This window comes from Apaloderma vittatum, unplaced genomic scaffold (genome assembly GCF_000703405.1).
Source record: "Apaloderma vittatum isolate BGI_N311 unplaced genomic scaffold, ASM70340v1 scaffold24949, whole genome shotgun sequence".
In the NCBI taxonomy this organism is placed as follows: domain Eukaryota; kingdom Metazoa; phylum Chordata; class Aves; order Trogoniformes; family Trogonidae; genus Apaloderma; species Apaloderma vittatum.
Window position 1 is genome coordinate 342 of NW_009733879.1, and position 25,497 is coordinate 25,838.

The 25,497-nt window shown below is 40.1% G+C and overlaps 1 protein-coding gene across 1 annotated transcript in view; it reads right to left on the reverse strand.

The window, feature by feature from the left end:
• Window positions 1-2,685: 2,685 nt before the first annotated feature.
• The window catches only part of MED13 (mediator complex subunit 13), a gene marked incomplete at its 5' end in the record, with an annotated part of 27,058 nt that continues 4,246 nt past the window's right edge, over window positions 2,686-25,497 (reverse strand). Inside the window, 22 exons of the mRNA XM_009876072.1 lie at window positions 2,686-3,370; window positions 4,067-4,167; window positions 5,243-5,416; window positions 5,654-5,802; window positions 6,001-6,186; window positions 6,276-6,434; window positions 6,662-6,804; window positions 7,251-7,474; window positions 7,623-7,814; window positions 8,442-8,661; window positions 9,323-9,788; window positions 10,318-10,507; window positions 11,069-11,292; window positions 12,335-12,502; window positions 13,912-14,828; window positions 16,015-16,211; window positions 16,666-16,880; window positions 17,052-17,142; window positions 18,315-18,436; window positions 18,812-18,896; window positions 19,817-20,033; window positions 23,070-23,753. Coding sequence (XP_009874374.1) covers window positions 3,238-3,370; window positions 4,067-4,167; window positions 5,243-5,416; window positions 5,654-5,802; window positions 6,001-6,186; window positions 6,276-6,434; window positions 6,662-6,804; window positions 7,251-7,474; window positions 7,623-7,814; window positions 8,442-8,661; window positions 9,323-9,788; window positions 10,318-10,507; window positions 11,069-11,292; window positions 12,335-12,502; window positions 13,912-14,828; window positions 16,015-16,211; window positions 16,666-16,880; window positions 17,052-17,142; window positions 18,315-18,436; window positions 18,812-18,896; window positions 19,817-20,033; window positions 23,070-23,753 — 5,257 coding nt within the window. The remainder of the gene's footprint in view (window positions 3,371-4,066; window positions 4,168-5,242; window positions 5,417-5,653; window positions 5,803-6,000; window positions 6,187-6,275; window positions 6,435-6,661; window positions 6,805-7,250; window positions 7,475-7,622; window positions 7,815-8,441; window positions 8,662-9,322; window positions 9,789-10,317; window positions 10,508-11,068; window positions 11,293-12,334; window positions 12,503-13,911; window positions 14,829-16,014; window positions 16,212-16,665; window positions 16,881-17,051; window positions 17,143-18,314; window positions 18,437-18,811; window positions 18,897-19,816; window positions 20,034-23,069; window positions 23,754-25,497) is intronic.

Below are 25,497 nucleotides of genomic sequence, written 5' to 3' on the forward strand. Positions count from 1 at the left end.
GGTGCAATAGCTTTTTTTTTTTTTAAAACGTTTTACTCATATTTTTGAAAGCTTTAAAATAATGCGACATAATATTTTGATATTACAGTATTAACAAATAGTGCTTGATTAAAGACATCTGCAAGTCTTCATAGCAACACATGAAGTTAAAATTACCATCAGAGGTAAATATAGAAATACAATAATCTGCGCCATAACTGACAGCTAAGTAAGAACATAGCTGAGGATTTAAATAGAAATTCATTTATCTTTAATTATTTCAGGAAACGTTAGAAAGATCTAAATGTTACAGCCACTTCAGAACGTAAGGGTTGTTTGCAAGTACAATGGGGGGCCTGCTGGTCTGGCAACTGGGTTTTCAGCAATCGGATTCAAAGAGTAGCGAGTCAGAGGTGACTAAACGCCTTCAATACAGTAAGAGCTAGGTTAAAATAAATATTTTTAATCAGAAAAGAAGGATCTCAGATTCTTCTTTCATTGGATACATAAGAGGAGGTAAACCTCCACAGCTACTTAAAGGAACACTGCCAGGAACAGCATAGCTGTAATTTCCAGATATTTAAGCTTGTACTTGCTCAAGAACCCAAGTTACTGGATTGTGACAGTTTTATTAATTAAGCAGCGGTTATGTGCACTAAAAGAGTTAAACGGAAGTAGCTAACAAAAAACTGCGCCCAATGGAGTAGTTGGTTCCATGGTGCTGGCAGGTTCGATAGGTACAGTGCCGGCTGTGACTACCACTCCAGAAATGGCCTCCTCATCTTTTCTAGTGATTACAAAATTATAATTTACTTTAAATGCCTTTAGGGGGATAAGCGGGGAAAGTGGCAGCTTTCACAGTTGGAGGTTTCACCTGTGGGGTCCAGGTAACAGACACAGTTACACCAGGCAGCTGATTCACTTACCTTCAGGAATACAGGTCAAATTTAATACAAAGAAAGCCACACCAAAACCCAGCCCTTGGAACCTGGCTAACTGAGCCAGGGTTAAAAACAACCACTTGGCAACACAGCTTAAAAAAAAAAAAAAAAATTAAAAAAATAGAATAGGACATATACTTTGAAATTTTGATTTTGGGAGCACTTTTCCATTTCAAAAGTCTCAGCCAAATAAGGAAAAAAAAAAACCTTCTGTAAGACAAGAATGTGCTGTTTAATCTGTGGTGCGTTACCGTTGTCAAGATAAAGCAATGGACAGACCCAATTTTTAACTCTTATTTATCAAAATATGCTAACTTCTGATTGCACACATGTTGTTTTGAAGAAATGACTGAAAATTTTCATCACCAATTGTACAACTTCTTTATACAAAACCAAGAAAGTTGCTACTATTATATATACATGATTCAAGGAGACTGTTCATATGAAAAATGATCTCAGGCAGGTATTTTGCGTTTACGAAACATGATTTTCATTAACACAGTAAGTTTTTGTAAATGCAAGCAAATTCTTCCTTGTAGAGGATTCACAGCGGGTGCACAAACGGATCTTAAAACTTGCTCCTTTAAAGGTTTAAACCAGCGAGAAGGACAGTATGAAGACCCAGGACGTGGGTTATCACAACAGGCTCACACGAGCTCTGCAGGCATTGAGTTGTTGGGTTTTTTAACCTGGCAGTCAGATGAGGAACCCAGGGAAAGCACAGGCAGTTGCTCTCTTCAGCACCCGTAGGGGCTAGTTTAGAGCAGCATCAGACATTTGGCATGTGCGAGGAGAACGGAAGGGAACGACTGGGGGAAAAGCGGTGAGTGGAGACAGAAGGAGACGATTAGGAAAGCCTCGTGATTTGTCAGTCCCTTCCTTCGGGAGGGCTGAGCCTCCTGGGCACACACCCCAGCCAGAGCCTGACCAGGGGATCTGGGGAATGCCCTAACACCGATACCCGGGACCGTCACCACAGGGCCAAAAAGACATGAGAAAGGAAAACGTTCAGGGTTGCGTACTGGGGTTTTTTGTTGTTGTTTGGGGTTTTGTGTGTTTTTTGTGTTGGTTTTTTTTTTTAAACTAGTGGAATAAAATCTGAATACCAGAATTCACTGAGAATCTATATACACCACATTTTAGTTAAACACACACCAATCTTAAAGTCAAGATTGACTATTTTTGCATTTGTAAAATGGCTAGAGCTGGGCTAAATTTCAGCCTTGCACGAGACTTTGGACAAGATCAGAGTTTTCTGTGCATTCATGTTTTAACGCAAACATGGAAGAAAACAACATTGTCGCCAAGAATATCCAGGTAACGACGATGCGCAACAGATACTCTTGCAATCTTAAAACTCGTATATATTGGAAACGGATCTGAGAATCTAGCCGCAGCCCTGAACCATAGCACAAACTTTAATTGAAGAGTTTATTCATTTTATTCTCACTACAAGTTAAACCACCTACAATATCACTTATATATTGCCATTGTTACTCTGTAAAGGTGTGATATAAAATGCTGTAAGACCCGGTACCTTTTCAATTTATATAAACACAGTGAACTTCATTACTGTACATGTACTCTGCAACTACAGCTTAGCTGTAAATCCCCCACACACAATGGTATGGACATTAACCCCTCTATCCCCATTAAACTGTACATCAAGACAATACAAATTTACTGTCCCCACCCACCCCTTACAAAAAAATAATACTCTAAAAGCAACCTACTGCAACTTTTAATTAAGACGATTACATATATTTTAGACCAATTGCTTTAAAGCAAGAAGGCAGTATAAACCTTCTAGGAAAATTTTTATAAAAGAGGTTAAGAAATATAAGACAATTTATACATTTAAAAACTTACAATAAATAAGAGATGCAGGCATTTTTGAATACTAGATACTATAATCCAATACAAGAACATCTTGATGTTCTGAAGCCATAGGTTGAAACTTAATTGTTCCTCATGTTTCTTCTCATCTCCATGCTTTTAATATTCATTAACCATGACTGGGTACTATGGCTCATTACTCTTCACAAATACTGTGGCTGGGGAAAAATGGTTAATTTTGCTACTAAAAATGTTATAATACACTTTCTGATCATCATTCTAAAGCATCCCCCATAGTCAATGACCCAAGGACAGTAGGGCGTTAGGTGCCCTGCTCACAAGTCGAAACAATATTTGCTCGAAGTAACAAGACTCATACCCCATCACAAACAACTTGCACTGAGAAGAATTATAACTTAGTCCTGCAGTGAAATATCCCTTTTCCTCATTTTTTTTTTGTCTTGCAAAATTCAGATGAAGATCACAGCATATTCATGATAAAGTTATACAACTGATTCAGCACCACAAAATGAATCGGGAGACATGACCGTCTGTCCTGGGTTGCAGGATCACAGGTTAGCCAGGAGAGTGCATTGTACTGTTCCAGAACAAACCTGAAAAGCAAACAAGCTTCCATCAAGCCAACAGATTTTCTCACCAGTACTTTACAGTCCCGTTTTACTACAATCCAGTTTCTCAGGCGTTAAACACGTAAAATAGGTTTGCCAACATTCTGAAATAACATGCCTTCGGAATTATTACAAGCAGTTCAAAGCTAAATTTTGTTCAGTGGAAAACTGTCATTTTAATTGTCTATGCTTAATTAATGTCAAGAGGTTTGTCTACTAAAAAAAAAAATAGACAATGGGAAAAAAATCTGTCATTTTCTCAACAGTTACATGAATCGAGACTCTTGCATTTCAGCATTTCAGTATTTCCAGAAGCTTGCCACGCAAGATTCTGGCTTAACTACAACTATCTCCCACTCATTTACGCACTCTCTTCTGTTACACCGCAAACTCTCTACTAGTTTGAGGCATCCATTGTCTTTCAAATACTCTCAGATGTAACCAACACTGATTAGTTAAAGGCGGGCTTAGAGAGGTTTGCTTTTAATTGCAGCCGCTCAGTGATAAAGCCACCTTTCAGTCACTCCAAGCACAGCAATTTATATTGTCTCTGTGATGCACTAAGGGTATCAGCAGCGCAAAGAGAAAACTAACAGTGAGAAAAACAAATACGGAGCTTCGCTGCAAGCCGCATGACCATCGAAACGCACAATATTTGTGCAAGTGAGCGATCATAAATACCTGAGCACATCAGAAGTTTGATTAGAATCAAGTGGATGGGAGTGTTTACTGTGGAGTAGCTCGTCTGATTGCACTGAAGGCACGTGGAGGTGCAAAGAGGCCTGGGGAAGGAAGGGAGATGCTCACAGTTACTGCCTGGCTCAGCTACAGCGCATTTCCTGCCCCTCGGTGCTGCTGAGCGGTGCCTCGCAGTCACCTTCTAACAAATCTTATCCTTAGGCCATCAACACATTCAGGAATTACCACAACATAAAGGAAAAACACATAAATCTCTCCTAAAAGCACAGCGCTAGCAGTGTAAGGTATTTTAGGAACATTTTTTTTCCACTCCCTTTGCTACATTAAGTGATTATTTAAAAGCAACTCTCGTGGCCCCAGATGCCTAGTGATACACAGACTTGGAAGTTCAGTTGCTTTCTGTAAGGCTCGCCTATTTTTATTCCACATAGAGTTGCTTAGGGTAAATAATAAGTCTTCCATTAAAAAAAAGTCTTGTATCAAAGCCACAGCTGAGCTTAGGCCAAGAAGAACCGTGAATCCAGACACAAATAAGGCTGCAGAAGATACATTTATATCATTAGAAAATAAAGCACAGCATGAGAGATGCCAATTTAAGTCAAAAGTGACTAATGTTAATATATAAAGCTTCTCTGTATCCTACTGTATAGTCTTTAACGTGCCAAGTATGTCTTGATTGTGCCACAAAAAGATAAGGGGATCCGACAATCTCCAGACAGATGATACACTGGCCATCACTTGGCTACAGGCAACATGGAAAACCTAGCTTTTGTGCTTTGTGCAATACAGTGATGGTTATTTAATTATTTATTTATGCAGTGTAAATGACATATTACATTACACTTGTATTCTTCCCTCAGGAGTCAAGATTTAACCAAAAAAACTCAACCTATTCTCACAAAAATACCATAGCAAAGCCAGAAACAGAAAGGAATCTGGACTGCCCCGAAGAAACTATCAGAGAAGCAGAACCCTTCAGAACATTTGGTTCTTCCTGTAAAAAAGTGAATGTAAAATGCCAGAGCTCAAAGATTTAAAACTTGCTCTCTCCTGATGCAAAAGAGACATGCACCAACTTTGTTTTAAACAGAGTTTTCCTTGTAATTTAGCTCCCCGCACCACTTTCCATTCCAGACCGCCCAGGAAGAGTTACAGTACCTTAAGAAACAAGGGACACTGATTTTGTGCTTGAGGACACGCTGACCAGAACCAGTCAGGCAATGGACCTGCTTTGGCAGTTGACACAAAATAACCAAGGGCCAATGGCTGCTGCAGTATATTTGTTACTTCATCATGAGATTCTGTCGAAAGCAATCGATCTGTACCTTGACCCTATAAAACAACAGGTGATGGTTTAATATTAGGAAAGCACAAACTTAACAGAAATGAGCTGCAGCTTTCAAAACACAAAGCATTTTAAAATAGCCCAGCAGCTGAGACAACCCAATATTCAAGTGATGCAAAATGTTTCATAGGAACCTTTCATTTCACAAAAGGAAATTACAGATGGAAAAAATCCAAGCCAACATCCCCCCTCTCCCCCAACTCTGTGTTTACTCTAATAGTTACCTTGCCCATATCACCTCCATGGGGGTAGTGGGACCCTGGAGAATGTACAGGAGATCCAGTAGGGGATGCAGGGAGAATATTTATAATATCAGGATCAAGATCATCTCCAGTGTCTAACAAGTCAAAGATTCCCATTCCATCTGCTCCATCTTGAAAAAGAACAAGACCAGTGAATTTCTACTTTCCATACATACAGGATATGACAACACATTCCGAAATCAAAGGGATTTTCCACATAAATCTTGCGGCTCATGAGAATAAACAGTCTTAGTCTTATGAGAAGCGGAGGGATGAGGATTTTTTTGGTTGGTTCGTTTTTCAAGGAAGAATAAATCCAATCTACTAACCATTGTTTGTGTTAAAGGCCAGATCCAAGTTCTCAGTGGTGTAAGTTGACGACGCTACTTGCACAGATGCAGACGTGGGAAACACAAGTATATGAGTGCACGATGTGTCCTGCGGGGTATTCAGCTGAGATGTCTGCATGTTTAAAGTGGTGCTGCGCCCAAACACAGAGCCGGTCGATACAGAATCTTTGGAAGAGAAAAAGCGAGCGTTTCCTTAGTTGTGCTAAACGCCAGTTATCAGTTCCCTTCCCAAAAAGGGGGAGTTTCTCAAATACCTGGCATAATAATGAAGGATCCCTGTGGTTCCATCGCCACCAAGCAAGCACTGAGAATGCTCGGAGAGTCTGCAGCGGAGATGCCACACATCCTGCACATGTCCTTTAGTCTCTTGCTGAGGGACTGAAGGTTTCGGCGACTCAACAAACAACTCCAGTCTGAGGATACAAAGGACACAGGTTTGTCTAGAGGCACAGCACTTGCTGCAGAACACGTATTTCACATGTCAAAGCGTGCAACGCAAGCTTCGCATGTAAAGTGTCAAATACACAAAGGAACTCTACAATTATTTGAATTTTCTTCCAGAAACATGGGCAGGCACTTTGTATTACTGAAAAATGAAAGCTTCAGATCAAGTCTTAAACTCTAGAAATGCTGACATTACCTTTTAATTCCCCGTGTCCTATTCTTCCTAAACGGCCTATTACAACTCTCCATGGCAAAGAGCTCATCTGCACAAGTCCCAGGCACCATTCCCAGAGTTTCTGAAGACCAAGTCTGCGGGCAGAGCCCTTTTTCCTCCGAGCTCTAGAATTAAGAAAGAAGGGAAGAGAGAAGTCATCTGCAACAAGTTTTTATTACCACCTTTGGAACTTCTTATTAACCTAAACATTCACCCAAGAATGATAGTTGTTAGTATTGTAGTAGATACGTTGTTTGTGGGGTTTTTTGTTTGTTTTTGTGTCTTTTTAATCACATTCAAACATTGATGTGAAAGCCAGCAAGTCTATGTGGAGCATGAACACACATACAAAAACACTCAAGAATCACATGAAACCAAATAACATTATTCTAGAATTTTAACACAAAGTAATTTGCACATAATACAAAACCTATCCATTTTCTTTAGCTAATTTTGCAATATAGTGAGTCTGCAAAAGTCAGAGCTGTTCTTACAGCATCATAAACAAACTTAATTCCTCATGGGAATCAAAGAATACAGACATGCTAAGTATCAACAGTTTCATTCTTACCTGTTTGGTACATCAATATTAATTATGCAGGTTTCTAACTGTTCTCCATAGAGATCTGTGCAGGATGCAAGAAGCCATCTTTGATCATGAGACAAACAGTAGCCCACGAAAAGGACGTTATACTTCTGGCCAGCTTCTCCAAAAGTCTCTCCTAGTTCCGTTTGCTTGTCCTTTACAGGAGCCAGTATAAAAGGAGGGGTGTACAGTCGAATACACTCAGGTCTCTATAAAGACGACAGAGCAGACAATGAAGGTCCAGGATGCAATTATTCCTAAGAACCCCAGTTAGTTAGTGTGAAAGACACCAGTGATTTAGTAAACAGGCACATTTCTCGGATCGGACGTTTACACGATCGCGTTAACGATACTTACATCAGGGCTCTTAAGAGCAGTTTCCATGGCTAAACCTGGGCCAAAGCCAGTTAATGTTTTCACGTTGGTGGAAGTTGGAAGAGGCCTTCGACACTGAGTAAAAGCTGAAAATGCCAAAGACTTTAAATGCTGAGTGTAAATCTGCCGGTCCTCGTGTTTCACAGGTTGTAGAAGGTACTGGCATGGGACAATCTAGAACAGATTATAGGTGGAGAAAAAAAAAATAACCACTGTTTCATCATGAGATTAAATGGCTTTTGAAATAGTATTTGGGTGTGCTACTTTCAGAATTTTACTTTGCAATCGAATTTCTCTGGTTCTTGGATATCTCCTGCCATTTATTCCAAAGCTATGCAAGACTTGACGCAACTGTTCTCACTGCAATTTTCTTCAAAGAAAACAAGAATCTGTTTCGAAGAGAATCTTAATAATTCCTCCAAAAAGATGCCCTCTGTTAACTAGTCCTGCAGCTGCTGACAGCACCGCAGCCGGGTTTTGTCAGGAAGGAGCAGTGTCTAAAGCCCCACAGCCTCAGGCTGGCCACGTGGCTTCTGGTGACGGGACAAGCAGCATTCCTGTACTTCCCTCATTGTTGGAGTGGCCACTACACTTCCTCTGAGGTAAGACCTGATGAATCTGGAATCTGCTGTAGAATTTGGTTGTGGTTAATAACTTCTAAGCTGCTCTAAAAACTATAGTCTTAATGATTTAACAGCTGTAGAACTGTAAGCAACATCTACAAAGCAAATGCAACTTTCACCTCAAGGGTGCTGCTGCCTCCAAAACCCAGCCACTGTGTTTCTAGAAATGTTGGCTCACCTGCACAGAAATTATGTTCTTGATGTTAGGAGGAAGAACCTGAACCATCTCTAAAAAGCAGCGCAGAAGTCCAAGTGTCCACAAACTAGATGAGCTACTGTTCTCATCCTTTTTTTCATATGTAAAAGGATCAATTATGTAAACTACAATTGCAGGTGGATAGGTGATAGCATGTGAATCTCCATCTGTAGGGACTCCAACTTTATCACGATCCATAGTGCTGGAAATGAAATTTTGAAACCAGTTACAAAAAGCTGAGTTTTATATACCAAGGTGTTGGGTTTTTTTACTTGAAAACAAAGATCAAATTGTCAAATATTAATCCGAAAGACCTTTTAATGAACTGTGGTATAAGAGACAGTCCTTTTATTTCGTTTTTGTATGTGAGCTTATCAGCAACTCAGTATCGCTTGCCTTGTCTTTAGCCTTTATTACAGAAGCTCACCAGCACATATTCTATTGCTTCAGCTGGGAAACAAGAATATCTACAAGGCCAGTCTCTCAGAAAGAGCTGTCTTTACTAATGTAACGTTGATAAACAGAAAACAGAACTTTAAGATGGTGCCAGTTATCTATTCCCCCGTCCTCTTTAACATATAGACGTGAGTAGTTTGGTGCATTTCCTCTCTTTAGAGAAGAAAAACGAGAAAGTTCCTTTTTGCACCACAGCAGACACTGAGATGCAATTAGAACTGCACCACAAAGTTCAGCTCCACCAGGACTGAGCTCTCACTCTGCCTAAAAAGCAGCCTGGTGACTAGAAAAGGATCTAAAACAGAGAGGATTTTTACTGAGGGGATGACAAGAGCGGCATTAACAGGTTCACATTAGCGAGCCAAGGGGCTTTTTCTAGCGGAAGGTTCGACTCGGCAGCGCGTTACCTTTCAGAAACCTCTGGATGGGGCTGTGCAGGCGCTGAAGCAGCATCTCCAGACATGGCTGCTGTTGGCAGGGTTAGCTGTTGCTGCTGCCCTCCCGTTTGCCCGTTTTGGACTGTCGCAGCCTGAGCGGGCAGGGAGGCAGAAGTGGTATTGTTCATGCTGCTGAAAGGTGGGAATGAAGAAGGCTTGCTTGTTGGTATCCCACTGCCTATAGTGGCAGAAGAGGATGACGGGGCAGTGGTAGTCAACGTGGAATTAGCTGTAGTAGCTGCAGAAGACATGGCACTGTTTGATGTCACTGTAGTGGTACTACTGGTGGGAGCTGCAGGGGCAGACGACGGAGTGTTGGGATTTCCAGCGTTAGCTGTCACGGGGGGCAGAGCAGAAGCCGGCTGGCTGGAGGGAGGGACCAGGTTTGTTTGGGAAAGTAAAGAATTGTCCAAAGGCTGAGAAGCAAGATAAGGACCTAAAACCAGGAAAAAAGCATAACGTTGTACGTTGCAGCTGGTTTTAAGCATGCTTCATCTCTGTAAGTCTACAGTTTTAACAAAAGAGAAAGCAAACCCTTAGCATACATTTTATCTCTCAAATTAAAATGCCTGTATGAAATTTTCAGAATTCTAGTATTCTCATAAGACTCCTGCAGAAATATGCAGAAATCTATTTTAATTTTTTTTTTCCAGCTATGCTGAATTGCTAGAAATCACTGCTTCAGAATCTAAGTCACCAATGCAAAAAGACAACCGAAGTCCCTGTCAGGTAACGCTGCCATTCCCTGCAGACACACCTAGATGATAAGAAGCCATTTTAGCCCATATCCAAAGATTGGAGGTTTGGGATCTTTCTTTTTCCCCCCCACCAAAGCTTAAAACCAGAAAACTGCAACAAAGAATAAGACTCAATAAGTGTCATGATTTATTTTCCTCTGCTGGACTGGAGTAAGTGCTAATTCTACAAAATAAGACACAATAATAATAATAAAAAAAATATCATACCCAGCTCATATCTGCAAACTTGGGCATATAGTTTGAGTTTGGAAAATGCTTCATTGTTGGCATTAGCTGTCTGTGAGAACCATTCTGTGACCAGCTTCTCGGAAAGTTTCTTTGAAGCAGTTGGTCCAACTCTCATGATCCCATCAGGCAACAACTTACAGATAGGTCTGTGCTGGCCAAGCCTGCATGACTGCAAAGAAGGTAAAACAGAAAATGCAAGATAAGGAAAGTGTAATCCTTAAAAACTATTAAATATCACACAAAGGAGCATGTACATAAAGACAGAGAACTTGCAGCTTAATTATGATATTCCAAAGTAACACTTTATTTCTAGAATATTACACCAGCGTGAAGCATTTTGTAGCGATTTTACAGTTTATTTTTAGGTTTTCCTAAACGCAAGAATAACAGGTTGATACATCATCTACTCTAATCTTAATCACAATCCAAGCAATGCACTTCATTAATTAATTGCAGCTAAAACCAAAGTGGTAATACAGAGCTTTACCACAGCGTGGCGTTTATCAGATAAAGACTCAAACCAGCCATTCCTGAAAGGAACAGTGAGCAGCCTGAACAACCCTTATCTTCCAAATGCCCATTCCTAAAATCCTTTCTAGCAGCTTTCCGAGATAGCGTTCTGTGCAAGCGTTTATATCATCTGAGACAAGCCTGATAAGTAGTTACAAGCACATATTAGAAGCAGTCTTTCAAAACTCCATTTCGCTCTTAACTGCCATAAATAACGTACCTCATAGATTGCAGTCAGATCCCTAAAGAAGCTTTTCGCTCCATTCAGCAGAGCCTCATTCTCGGGGCACACCACAACATAAGCAACATCTCTTTGAGATCCGTAAGGTTCCAGCATCAGCCTCTCCCAATATGGCAATGCAAATGGAGACAGCACCAGAAAATCGTAATCGTATCCCAACAAAAATGTTGGGATTGGCAGTGGTTCCGGGGACTCATCAGTTCCTGGAAAAGCAAGACGTATTTTCCAATATATTAAGCAGGAAGCTTAAAATTAACACCCTGCCTCTAGGAAACATAAAGAGAAAAAACCACTACAGCGCTCCCAGCATCTAACAAAAAAAGTAGCCCTGATTCTAAATGGAACGGTTCTCAGTTTAACAGCTGCAAATGAAAATGTATGATCCAATCCTCTGCAAGCAAGCATCAGCTACCGATTTTTATTTCAAATCTCTCAGGGCCTCAAGAAATTCCACAGTTGTTTAATATTTCTATCTGTAGAGAGACAATCGGGAGCAGATCTTTACTGTCCAGGAAGCATTTCCAACAGAGTGATCAAAAATTGGGAGAAGAAATGTAAACAGCCTAAGCAGATAAATAGAAGGAGCTCAGAAGGAAAAAAGAAAATCCCACAATTTAAATATACATTTACATGTACCTTAAATGTATAATCACCATGTTCTAAACATAACTACAAAAGAGCTGGTGAAAGGTCACTTTAAATCCTGAGTGCACAGAATTTACCTCGGATCTGTAAACGTGTGTCCTGTGTTGGCCACTCCAAATACTTATCATGGACAACACACTGGATAACCTCAGATCTTCAGACCCGGCAATAAAGCAGGCTTCTTCAAGCATTTCAAAACTAGTATTTTTAACTACGCTATTTTTAAAGTAATTAAAGTGGAGTAATTTTGAGTAAAAAAAAAAAAAACAGAAGCAAAAAACCCCACATCCCCAAACCCAATTACTGTTTTAAACATTAAATCCTTTGCAACATCAGTTGCTTGGAGAAGCATCAGGTGTACACACACAGCACAACTGAAGCTGTTCATTTGAAATGCACACATCTTCAACTCATTTACCGTCTTCAGGAATACAAATCTTTTCCGGGTTTCTACAGAAAAGAACTCTCCCTTGTCTCTTGTTAGTTTAAGGAAAGGTCAGATGCTGTTTAGACTTCCAATAGGCTGAAGAGCACCCAGACCCCGAGGTTTGGTGGCGGGATCAAGGGCAGATGAAGGGGGGGAGCCCGCGCAGCATTTACCGTAAGAGCCTCTGCCAGCCATTTTGTGGAACTGCTGCCACGTCAGGGGGCCTTGCACCCCCCAAGACCGGACCGTTCGCTTCTTCTGAATTGCATCCTGAAGAACTGGCTGGAGCGAGAGGAGCATACGAAGGATGTCCTGGGAACACTGCATGCTCACATCCACAACTGAAAGGAAAAAAAAACAAACAAAAACCCCACGCCTGTCAAGGCCTACAGCAACAGCAGGATACAGCAAAGCCCTCCACAAATAACCCAGAACCCTAAACCACCTTGACTTTAAACAAGGCTGCTCTCTTCCCAAATGTACGCGTAGGCCACCCAAAGGCCATGATATAACAGGTTAAGCACACAGATTTGGAGGTTTCCTCCTTCTCTCAGTCACTTATAAAAAACACAGATGGATTTTTCCTTCCATCTTCCTTTTCTGTAGAGTTTTTTTCCCTGTGAAAGCCTTACCACATTACAATTCAAACGGAAGGAAAAAGCCTAAAATTTTTTTAAAATATACCAACAGGTTGTACAATCCTAAAACTACAGGATTTTCCCTCCCAATGCAGGAGGGCGGAGGGTCAGGCAGAGTGTCCCCAGTGCTCACTGCACAGCCCCTGTGGTCACCTCACCACCACCGGGCCACTTCATGCCGAAGTGCTGAAGGCTAAAAAGCTGACACAAAATTTGGCATGGCTGTAATCTCATAACCTTCCGTTCAAAGTTATCTTTACATCTTCTTTTCCTAACTACCAAGGTCACAGTGTCACTGAGTCTCCTGAAAATATTGACTCGTCTACAGCCTCGGCTTTTAAACTTAATCCCCCACTGATACACAGAAACCCAGCTGAGCTTTACTGTCAGTCTTCCTCATCCTCATTAAAACCTATGAATTGCAGGTAAGTGCTATCAAAGCTTCACATTTCACTGTTCACCCTGCTAGAGTTGCAATTTGAAAAGACTACTATGGAGAGAAGTATGCAAATATACACAATAAAGGGTATTCTACAAGACAGTACGTCATCAGTCATGCCCTAGAAGAAAAAAATCCAAGGATCTCTGGCAGATCCAGCATACAGTGAGGGCTACAATAACGCTTTATTTGCCACATAAGGCATTAAACTATGAACCTCCCTCAAAAAAGAGAGGGAAATCATAAATCTTGTTTAATTCTACCCCAGTAGTCTTGACAATACCATCACCAGTTGACCCATCCACACTTCCTATGTACGCTCACTCCTCAGAGCCTCTGTGGATGCAGTCACCAAAAGCTCTTTAAAAGAACAAGCTCAGTGAAGCGCTGTGGACAGTTTCTGTGCTCTTGCACTACCCTTCAAATTGACATTAGGAATTTACAATTGATAGCAGCCACAGCCCAAGCTCCGCGTGGTGGGTGGCACTAGCGCTGGACGTAAAAGGAATAGTTACTCTGAACAGAGTTGGGATAAAAATTTATGCAAGCACTCAGCTGGAAAAACAGTCTCAAGTATCCGATACCCACAAAGGAAAACCACCAAAAAAGTAACCCTAAAAAAAGATAAAATTGGAGACAGACAGGGAGAAAATAAGTTGTTTTCAATATTTACCATTTCTTTTTGACCAGTGGTGCAAGCAAGTAGATTTCACAAGTGCTTCATCAACTTTCCCTCCTGACATATTGTCCATGAACTGCCGTCCATGTTCCAAGGCTAAGTAGCAGTCATTGCAACAATCCCTTTCTTCTACACGTACCACGTTGCTAACTGCACCAACTTTGGGAATGGAATCTTGATCTGCTGCTCCAAACGGTGAGAACAAGTTGGTGCATTGATCCTGCAGCAGCAGTATTAACTCATCAGGCAGTTTCTCAGGTTCTTTCAGTCCTCCACTGCCATGTTCAATAGAAGTAGCTCTGAGAGCTTCAAAGCGTTTTTCTGCTTCTTTGCCGCACTCTGTATTACGTCCTAGAATATCCAATTCATCTTCAAGAAACAGCCCAGAACTGTTGCCAAATTTCCTATTCATAACAGCACTGAAACCACAGGTACACCTATACTGGGCCTCTTGCGTCGGATCGGGAATGTAAACTCCAACATCAGCACCTTTGATGTTCATATTGCAAACACATATGCAGCAGCTGTCAAAGTTACAGTCTTTGAAGAGATTCATTACAGACTCGGAGAGGATGAGATTCACGTAAAGACTGTGTGCCTCTGGAATGGAAGGCACGGTTGCAGGTTCGACAGAATTAAGTGGTCTGCATGTCGATGGTGTGGAAGCTGGTGAGTACAAATCAGAGTTCTCGTACTTGACCGAACCCTGTGCACTTGCAGGTCCACCAGCTCCACGGGGTGTTCGAGGAGTCCTTGGTGTTCTAGGAGTTGGGAAGCGAGGGGTGGAAGGAGAAGGGAGAATTCCAGCTCCACTGTTGCTGGGAGGCGCGCTACTTGGTGGCATCCCAAACGGAGTATGAGTTTGCGGCGTGTAGGCAGGGCCGTACTCTTGATCCATAGTGCTTCCATCACTAAGAGCAGCCACAGGAAGAAGCAAACACTTTAAGTACACGACATACGCGTTTTGAAGTTTAAGTCTCAAATCGCTAAAGAAGGACCTTCCTAATTAATATCTGCTTTTTTGAACTAGTCTTTCATAATCCACAGCAAAACTAAGGAACTTCAAGAGCATTTGTTCTAAATGACTTTATAGGACTCCCACTGACAGCGCTATTAAAGAATCTTTCCCCGCCTCCTTCCGTCTTTGCCTTCGCACAAAGCTTCCAGCAAACAAGTGCGGTCAGAATAAATTATATATTCTGTGGCCCTACGGAGTTTAAAGGACACCTTTTTTTATTCATATTTTATTTATGTGTTGTGTTGAAACACCACGGAAATGTACGAGGCCTATTAACAACACATTCAGCCGAATGCATGAAGAAAGTATCACCTGGAAACATTTAACATTTTCTTTCCTAAGCAGGTGAGTATCTCCAAAGGCCTATAAGGCTAACGAGACCTGGAAATATATTGCTTACGGGTGACCCAAACAGAAGCAACGTCAGTATTTACTCTGAGATTTAATATTCATATAATTCAATAAATACATAGCCTCCTTGTTGCCTAATCCATTTATACCAGCTACTCACGCTGAAGAGAAAGAGAACAAATATTTTAAGAAAAAGTGCTGGCAAGCGGATCACTACCAAATGCAGATTGCTCTTAGCAGGCAATGTCACAGTGGGCAGGGCTTCCCGTCAAAGGAAATGTTTGCCCAGGCCCAATACAGCTGAGATTACTGCTGTTGAAGAAAATCATTTCAGAAGCAGAAGCACAACCTACTAAGGCCTTACAGCACCTACAACACCACTGCAAAAACAAAGTCCCAGGTTCACATTTATCTTGACTGTTACCATCTTCATTACTTATTAAAACTGGACTTGCACCATTAAGTTTCCCCAAGAAACCTTTAAATGAGACAACGAACAAAATGTATGCACAGCTAAGAAGCTATTTGAGAAGGCAATCTCTTACAGTAAGGTTTAATCGTAAGTATTCCTTGAAGGCTTTTGGCAGTTGTGTAAATACAGTATGCCTTTACAATAGTTCTCATTATAGATTTAAAAAGAAAAAAAACCAATAAATGTAGGGTTACTTCCTATAGCATGGATAACTGACCACCTTACAAAGCTTAAACATTTGCGGCGCAAGTCGTACCCATCTTTGATGAATGGCATGGCAGGTCCCGGAGGAAGTAAATCCAGCTTTCCCACAGTCCAACTCTGGCGATAAATGCATTCTTCCGGCAGTTTGATGGGAGGAAGACACTGGCTGGGAAGTGTCTTCAGTGGCGCAAACATGGAACATCCCACTAAAGCCTGACAATTCTCGGGCTTATAGACGTAAGAATAATCCTAGAAGTTGAACGTGGTAAAGCGTCAGCACATAAAATAGATCAACAATTAAAATGCTTCTCAAAAAATGTGACTAAGTTCAAGCTGTAGTTCTTTAATATCAAATACTTCTTCTTTTGCAGCTCTATCGGTTAGATTTATACACACATCGTTCTCACCTACCGTTCTCCAAAAAGCAATATGCCAATACGAAAGAAACAATTACTACATTAACTACAATTACTGAAATGCTTTCCTTCAGCTCACTAACAGCTAATTACATATTACTCTTTCTTGAAATTTAAGTGGTAAAACACTATATGCTACTTATCAGAATGTGCATTACCTAGCCCAGCATAATGCAGGACACGAGTTACAAATAGTACTTAATTTCCCACAGTTGCTGTTCAGGATTAAGTAATAAAATGAACACCAATGATTAGAAACACTTATCAGGCCTATCAGCACTACCTACCTTAATTTCAGTGGGTTTGGGGCTGCAGAAACCCTCATCTACTTCAATTCTGAACTGAGCTCCCACACTAGAGCTATTCCCTTCCAGTACTGTTCCTCCAAGCGTAGTGTCCATACTGCCATATTCCTTATTGTTCATGTTCATCGGAGAAAATCCCATAATATGTTGTTCCAAGGAAGGTGGAGTTGGATACATTTTATGGAGATCTGCAGTGCCTAAATTCAGATTAGAAGTAGGCATTGGAGCAAAAATATACTTTGAAGGACTTCCTTTGTCTCAAAATTTCAGAAGGGCAAGTGAAGAGTATGTTTCCGAGTTCTCACAATATATTAACAACCAAATGTTTAGAGCTAGTATTTTAATTAGAAAAAACAAATAAAGCTTACTTATGCATGACAGTGGGTCTAGGTTTCCTGCTTTTGCCTCTTTGCAGTTGGATTTGTCATCGGTGCCATTCACTGTTCTTTTAGATCCAGGCTAAGAAACAAGAGTAGTATTGTAATAAAACCAATTCAGCCGAGAACATATGTTCCTATTAACACAAAATTTCATATGTGGTGGACATACAAAGCTGAGATTTTGTGTAATATTTAGAAAAACTAAAATAAATCAGAATCGCAACACTAGTAATTCAGGTTACACTTGTCCCCCTTTAATACTTATAATTTAGAGAATGCTCTCCCTTCAAGTCATGATGCTATTCAATACCACTTACAAAATAACTCTCAGCCTGTTAGCAGACATATTAAAAAAAAACAACAATGCTAAATAAGGCTGTCCACAATCTATCAGAAAAAAAACAGACACACTCCCGAAGCCATGCTAACATCACTGATGCTACCACATGAACAGGAATAGAAAATAAACACAAATCCTGGAACATGAGGTACAGGGAAGAAAAGCTGCTGAAATTAAAAGAACAAGCGATATTTTACAATGTTTAGACAGTACTCAAGTCTACAGAAAATAAGAGTCCTCATGTTTAAGAGCAAACACATTGTTTTATATAATGATGACCTTTGATGGCTATTAAGATCCTTCAGCCCTTACTCAGCTACAGCTCCCATTAAAGTTGATGGGCATTTTGTCTGGGTAAGGGGATTTAGGATTAAGCATGGAGCAAAGTACAGCTCAGAAAAGACAACTGATTGCAAACAGAATTGAAATAGAAACTAGAAAAGATAATGGATTCAGAGCTATGAGAGACTGCAAAAGAAACTGTTCCAAATAATAGCTGCTGCAATGAAGCAGCTTATTTGGCAGAATGTGCACGTGTTTAAATGCCTCTTCTCTTTCAGAAGCTTTCTGTTTTGTTTCAGTATTACCTTTACTGACTAGTTAAACAGAACTTTGACCACAGGAAAAAGAACGCTAGTATCACTGTTGAATCTGTAAAATTATAACTGAAGGTATATTCAAGAAGCATGTACCGTCTGCATAGTAAGGATATAAGATCAGAAGCTTATCTGCATCAAAAATATGACTGTATGAGTCAACCAGAGCAGTACGACTGCCATGGAGGAGCCACAGTGCTTGCTTCTCCTACAAATGCAAAAAAAAAGTAAAACAAAACACCAAACCCACAAAGACATACTTGCTCCTTGCAGGATTTTGTTTAGCAGCTGCCATTGCTTTGGCACATCACTTACTGTTAGTTCGTCTTCATCAGAATTGAAGAGATTGTCAAGGTCAGTATAAGAGACCACTAAGTCTGTTTCATGGAACAGGCTAGTTGATGCAGTGCGAGCATGAGCAGCAATACGTTGGGCATCTATAGAGAAAAACAAACATTATAAACACTGGCAATATTCATTTATTTTTTTTTTTAAAAAAAAAGGCATCTCAAGAACTATTTCCACAGCTGTGGGTCAAAAAAAAAGGAGGGAGGAAGAATGTTCTCAGCCTCACTCAACTATCCTACACATATGTGAGGTCACTTCAATTTTTTAACTTTGGTACATTATAGCCAACATTTGTTTGCAAGGTGCAAAAAAGAAAATGTGTTCCAAGCAGATTCCTAATCCTGAGGGGACAGGGAAATACAAACCATAAAGTCAAAACTTAAATACCCAGCAGGTTCTAATAGACTACTAAGAGAACATTAACACAGCACAACTAAAAGAGGTGGGAAAAAAAATCTTTTTACCTTGCTTTACAGACGGACTAAATAGAGACATAGCATCCTCTCCTTCATGGGATAAAACTGTAACACTTGATGTCCCATCCTCAACCTTTAAAAAAAAAGGAGAAAAGTTTGCTTAAATTAATTGGGAGTGTGGGGGGCATTCTAGCTCCCAGTGGGAATTCCTGTATGGCTCAGTAGTACCACATTCTTTCTCATTTGCTTTCTAGCTCAGCGCGGTACAGACTGGGGGTCTAGCAAGTGGCACTTGCTCAGGAAAAAGGCAGCTTGGAATACAGACAACATGCCAGCAACACACAGATGATGAGCACAGATAACAACATAAAGCTTAGTTTTTGTGTCGGGGATAAATTTAAAAAGCAAGCTGGGAATTCTTGCGACAACGCCTTATTGAAAAACACTTGATATCAAATGCTGTACATTAACTAAGCAGTTACTGAATGAAACCCTCGGTACCAGGGGTGCATACAGACACAATTAGTCCTAATCAATTTATTTCATGTACAAGTTCCCAATGCAGTTACATTTCCTCTTTTTTTGGAGGGTGTACTTTTCTTCTAAGGTAGCAGCCTCACCTTGAGGGTACTGGCTAAAGCACAGGAAAAAGATAATTCAATCCCTGCCCAGGCAGCTAGTCAGAGTTCACCTCAGCTACCCCCAAACCTTCCCCATGTGAACAAAGCACTTGCCTTGTTGTTCTTTCTTCTCTTCCCCAAGCACCTGCCAGCACCCATTTCTACAGAAAGCCTGCTGAGCCAGATTGATTTTTGTTCTGAGCCAGCAGTGTTCTCCCAGTACAAGCCAAAACCCCAAATGTAATAGCACCACCAGCATGACAGAAAAATTTTAGGTTTAGAGGCATGCCGCATAATTTCATTGATCATTTCTGCTAGAACACAATTTTTAGTGTACTTCTGAACACACAAGGAAGGATTTAAATTCTATTTGGTGACTAAAGCAATTTGTTTTAATCTCATCACTAATTTGTATCCTCGCTCCTTTACTCACCTTGTGTTTCTTCCCAGCTTCCCTCTCGATGTTCTGCCTATCTTTTTTACTATCAGGAAATAAGAATTCCACATCACCATCAACAAAGGCATAAGGATCAATTTCAGGTTCCTGGTCAGCTTCCGTCGCTACAGCTGCTAGGTATTGGTTTTTACTCTGATACTGTTGCACCAATTCATCTGAAACCTTTAAGGGTTTCCTACATTGCACCATTAATCTGAACAGAGGAAAAATAAAAATCACAAATATTATTTAGCAAAAATAATTCCACATAATAAATGGTATCACACAGCCTCTACAAGAACTACTTCATGTTCCCCTTCCCATTTTCTTCCTTTCCACCTCAGCTTCAGAAAACTTTTGGGGAAAAAAGATTAAATCATTACTCATATAATATAACCTCCGTACACACGTCAGATACAGCAGCGTGATTCATTCTGCCCATCTCTCCTCAAGCACTGTCAATTCAGATAAAGATTAGTAATTTATCCCAGGTCATAGCTGTCATCTATTATAAAGTACAAATGTATTAAACTATCTATATCCACTAGAAGAAACTCACCAGGCTAAAAAATTACTCATTGCAATTCTACATCCATGTCCAATCAAATGAACAGAAAGAAGTGATTAAACCTGAATTTTCTGTATTTTAAGAATCCGTCTCCCGAACATTTAATTAATTTAAAATGTAGTAAGTGTGCCAATCCTTCCGGAACCCAGCTGAGTCTGACACAACAAACAGACTAACCCCGTCGCACACAGAGCCCGGCTATCTGAAAACCCTAAGCAACAACCACCATTAAGCACACAAACCCCACCATGTTTCGTGGTCATTTATAGCACTTAGATCGATACAAATGAAGCCTGCAACACACTGCCATCTAATTTACTAACAAGAACAATAAAAACACATTTGCCCTTGTCGGCATTTTTCTTTTCCTAATATCTGGAGCCAAAAATGGGAAGTACACCGAAATTAAGGTTTTTTGTACCAGGATTATTAATTGAAGAGATATAACGCTGCACCAGCAAAAAGGGACAATGGCAAACAGAAAAGTGTGCTCTGATTACCAGCTACACGTGTGCACAACATATGCACGACAGCCCCCACAACGGTGCATTCATGGCAGGAGTAGCACTAGATGGAGTTGAGAATTTCCTCTTTTCCAAATCCCGCAAAAAAACTACCACCAGAGGAAAAATAAAATAAGGATGGGAATGACTTTCTAGGAACAATGAATTAAACACCAGGAAAAATATACAGCAAAAGCAACCGGCAGCTTCCAGTATTTTTGACCACCAAAGAAGAGAAGTTAAAAGCCAAGTTCTCCAGGGGGAAAAAAAATACATTCAATAAGTTGTTAAATCAAACTAGAAGGCATACAACAAAAGACTGTATCTTGAAGAGAAAAAAAGAAAGATTTTGAAGTAGAGCATATCTTTCTCTGGCTGACTGAAATGAATTCAAGGCAAAAAAAGGACTAAAAATCCTATAAATGCGCATCTTGAAAGAGTCAAGCCATACACTAGCTGCTGTAAACTCTTAAAGAGCGAGCACGAAAGACTGGGCTAAGAAAATGTGTATGAGAACAGACCAGCAGCTACAGCATATTTACTACTTCTCACAGCTTTCCTACACAGCAAAGTCAACGTAACTGCCATCAGTGGCTTTCCACTGCCAGCAACAAAACAGAAAATCAACATAAAATTTCAGTCTTGTGAATAGATGCTTCAACTCTTCTACCACAAATCAAATACACTATCTCCTAAAAACAAAAAAGAAAAATACCCCTCAATAATTTGATACTGGTCCCATTAAGTGGACCTGAACAGGGTCCTGAACAGGGGAAAAAAAACTTGGACCAAAAATAATCAACAGTAAATGAGCTGACAGAGGCAAATTGAGATGCATTTGAGATGCAGCTTTTAATTCCTTGATCATGACCCTAAGTCCAAGTTTGCCATCTCTGTACCCAGGTTCCAGTCCTGCTGGTAACAGCCCTGTCAGCACCTGCTGTGGTGGTGGTCTCTTTTGGGGAGGTTTTTGGGTTTTTAACTGATACAGAAAGTCCATGTTGATTCATTCTGCAGTAAAACAGAGCTCAAATGTAAGTTTTAACACTAAAACCACTAGTGTTGTTCTTTCTCTCCATTGCCTCTATGATCTGTAATTAATTAAAACTTAGGCAGTTACAAAAAAGCAATCAATTTATCCTGATCGAAGTAGATAGCAGTAGAGGAGAAGATTTTAAAACCTCGTGCTAGGTAACAATAGCTTTCAGGAAAAAAAAATAGATTTATTCAAAAAATCCTTTTTTAAAATAACTGTAGATAATATATTTATTTCAAGAAAGTATTAGCTTATATTAAAGTAAAATAAACAAGCAAACGTTCTAAAATACATTTCCTGTAGCTCAAAGGCTGAGGTTCTATCAAGGACCTAGTCTGACTGTCTCAATATTTCTTCAAGAAGCTTTGTTTAATAAATGAGTCTTCCTTATGATCCAAGGTCCAAGAGCAGTAACACACCGGTCACTTGTCTTCTCTGAACAATAACCTCAAATCCTTAAGCCTTTTGAATAACAACAGAGAGAGAATGCATCATGTGCAGGAACATCAGTTTATGTTACTTACTCCACAGAGAAATCTGTGATACTAAAAAGTAGTTGCAGCCTACATTAAAGTTAATCTGGTTTCCTGAAAGAGATAAACTTCTTCATTGTTCCCATCAGCCATTTAAATAAAGACAGGAGCAGGACTGAGGCAGAAGAAACGTTAGTAGGATAAGTCTGCAGCTGAGACCATCCATGATCTCTTCAAATAATGAAGAAAGCAAATAGTAAAATGAGAAAGTTACTTATTTTCCCTTTCTTTGTTGTTTTTGGTTGGTTGGGTTGGGTTTTTGTTTTGGGTGGGGGGAGAAGAGCAGGGAACTTTAAGTCACAAATAGGCATCATTTAACTACAGGTTAATTTTACAGTAGAAAAAGAAAGTTAGTTGCCATCTGCTGAATCAGAGTTCTAATGACAAAAAGCTGGGAAGCCTTACTACAGGTTTGACCGTGCTTCATGCTCACATTTCCCAGGTATTAGCTCCTTGCACACAGGCAGTGCAGACACGCTCACCAAGTACTGCTCCAGCTGAGAACGTTACACTTCAGCAACAGAATTGCTTATGCTGAGAAACCACTGCCTTTGGCCCTGCGGTTTCCTCCCTTGCTCACACTATTACCACAGCATTAAGTGCTACTTACTCTGTAACTGATGTTACATTCTCCTGTCCAGCAGGTATTACTGGATCATCTCTCAACTTATCATTTGGAAGCTGAGGCGGTAAAAATTCCACATCCTTTTTCTTTGGAACTTTGTAATACTTCCAAGTAGTATCAGCTTCATCTTCCTCCAAATTGACAGCGGTACCAACGTACATCGTAGGCTCTATAACCTCGGGAAACGGAGCTGGGAAAGGCTGAGATAAGCCATCGAGTCTGTCTTCCATTGTTTTTGTGGGAACCAAGGGGTCTGGTGTTGGCATCTGGTAGAAGTGTTGACTCTGAGGAGTAGAAGGAGCTTTAGCCACCCCTTCATCGACGACGTCACATGGGTGAGGACTAAGTGGCGGCGGCTGAGGTGAATTTGCCATTTCAGCATTATGCATCTGAGGAGTCTTTGCTACATCATTAGTTCGGATATTTGAAAATCTCACTTGACTGTCTGGTGCAGTCATCACAAGCCTCTGACTCGCTGAATCCGCCTCCATGGCAACATCGTCACTGATAGATACGCGATGATGAAAAGGAGTCAAAGGGCGTTTCTGTGGCTTATCCCCTTTGTCTTGCTTCTCATTTGTCTTGTGCTTTGGAGCTGCTTGCTGTTGCTGGCCCACAGGTGGTGCCTGCCCCTGTTGACCTGAATTTCTTGGTTTGAGATTTTTGTGCCTGCAGAATTAATACAGGGGGAAATACTTCACATTAAACTTCCAAATACATCTATCGTGTTCTTTCTCACTAGACCAGAACCTGCTTCTAAGCCATCAAACAACCAATTACAGAAGTCTGAAATGGGCACCATTTCGAAGTGAAGCTGCCTCTTTCTGACTAAAACTTAATTCGAATTACTTGAGCAGTGTTGCAAGATTTTAGAATAATATTTTTTTTTTAAAAAATGAAAAAGCTGTGCCAAGAGCCAAACACGCACATAATCCTCATAACTGAAGATGGTATTTTATAACTGCTTTTAACAGAAATAGATAGTCACATGAAGACATTGTCGCTTTTAACTTCTGCCAACACTGATGAATCAGTAGAACATATGAATTAGTGAATTACTTCTTGAATTCAAGCATCAATACTAACCAACAGTGCTGTTCAAGTGTCTGTGGGTTAAAACGTGGACAATTAACATCAAGAATCTAGAAACCAAGCTCAGTCTTACAGAAGCTATTTTGAAGCTTTTGTAGCTATTTATACACAAATTTTAAAAGCATGGAAAAAAGAAAAACTCAGTGTCTTGACTGCACTGTGTTTTTTTCCAGTACAAATGCACTTGAACTTAAACATTTCACCTTGACGTTCAAGATGCCAGCTTTCTAGATCACCTGACAGAATGAGAGATAGGAAGTGTAGAATAGAATGTTTACAATGAAGCTATTGAACCTGCACATACATCCCTAGTGCCTGGGTATTCTTTACCGCTCTTTAATTAGCAAAGTTCAGCAGCATTCAACTTATAATAAAAAACAAGATTAGGCAGGAATGAAAGGTACTTCTACTTTAAACTCACATACGTATTTTCCACCACTCAGAATTCAAAATACAAGGAACAATAAGGGGGTTTAATTCTTTGCAATTTCTCTTTAGGCAACTGCCTATTTCTAATACACAGCTTGCACAGTTAATTATTTCCTCTTAACAAGCACTATCATATCTAAACTCTCCTTTAACAGAATATTTAATCCTCCTCCATCTCCCAGCTCTTCTGAAGACACAAGTATTTCCACATCATTTAAACCAATCGTTCCAATAAAAGTGGAAAAAATGCATTTCTTTCAAAACACTACGTCCTCCAGACGTTAACTTCTTTTAAAATTCCAATATTCATGGCAAGGTAATCAGTGCAACATTTAAATCAGATAAAATGTTAAAACTTTTGCAACACTTCAGTCACCTAAAGACTAGTATTCTGCCTTAAGTATAGAAATTGAGAATTCACCTAAATTAATGTTTGCATTTATTTTAAATAACTCTATTAACAGCCTGTGCCATTGTACAACTTCAAAATAGAAGTCATAACAAAAACTAGAAGTTAAATCCTGACTTTCCCGCTGTGTTTTCATCCCTCTTCTTCCCCTAGCTAATATAAAAAGCACATACTGGCGATCAACTCATAGAAAGACAGTTTTGTACACAACCAACCAGCCTTATATCTGAAAATTAAAGCAAGTTTGGGTTGATCTGGTTTTTTCATACTAATCAGCACACAATGCTACAATCATGTTGCTGTTGATTAACAGCTTTCTTCCTTCACGGTTGATGCCACAGCCCTCTAGAAAAGCTTCTTAGATCCTAAATAAATAGGTATTCCTTTTCCATTGCAGCCTGAGAGAGTTGTCTGTGAGATCGTTTCTACCCATACCCAGGCCTAAGGAATTCCAGGCCAAGACTCAGGAGTTGTCGCTGAACC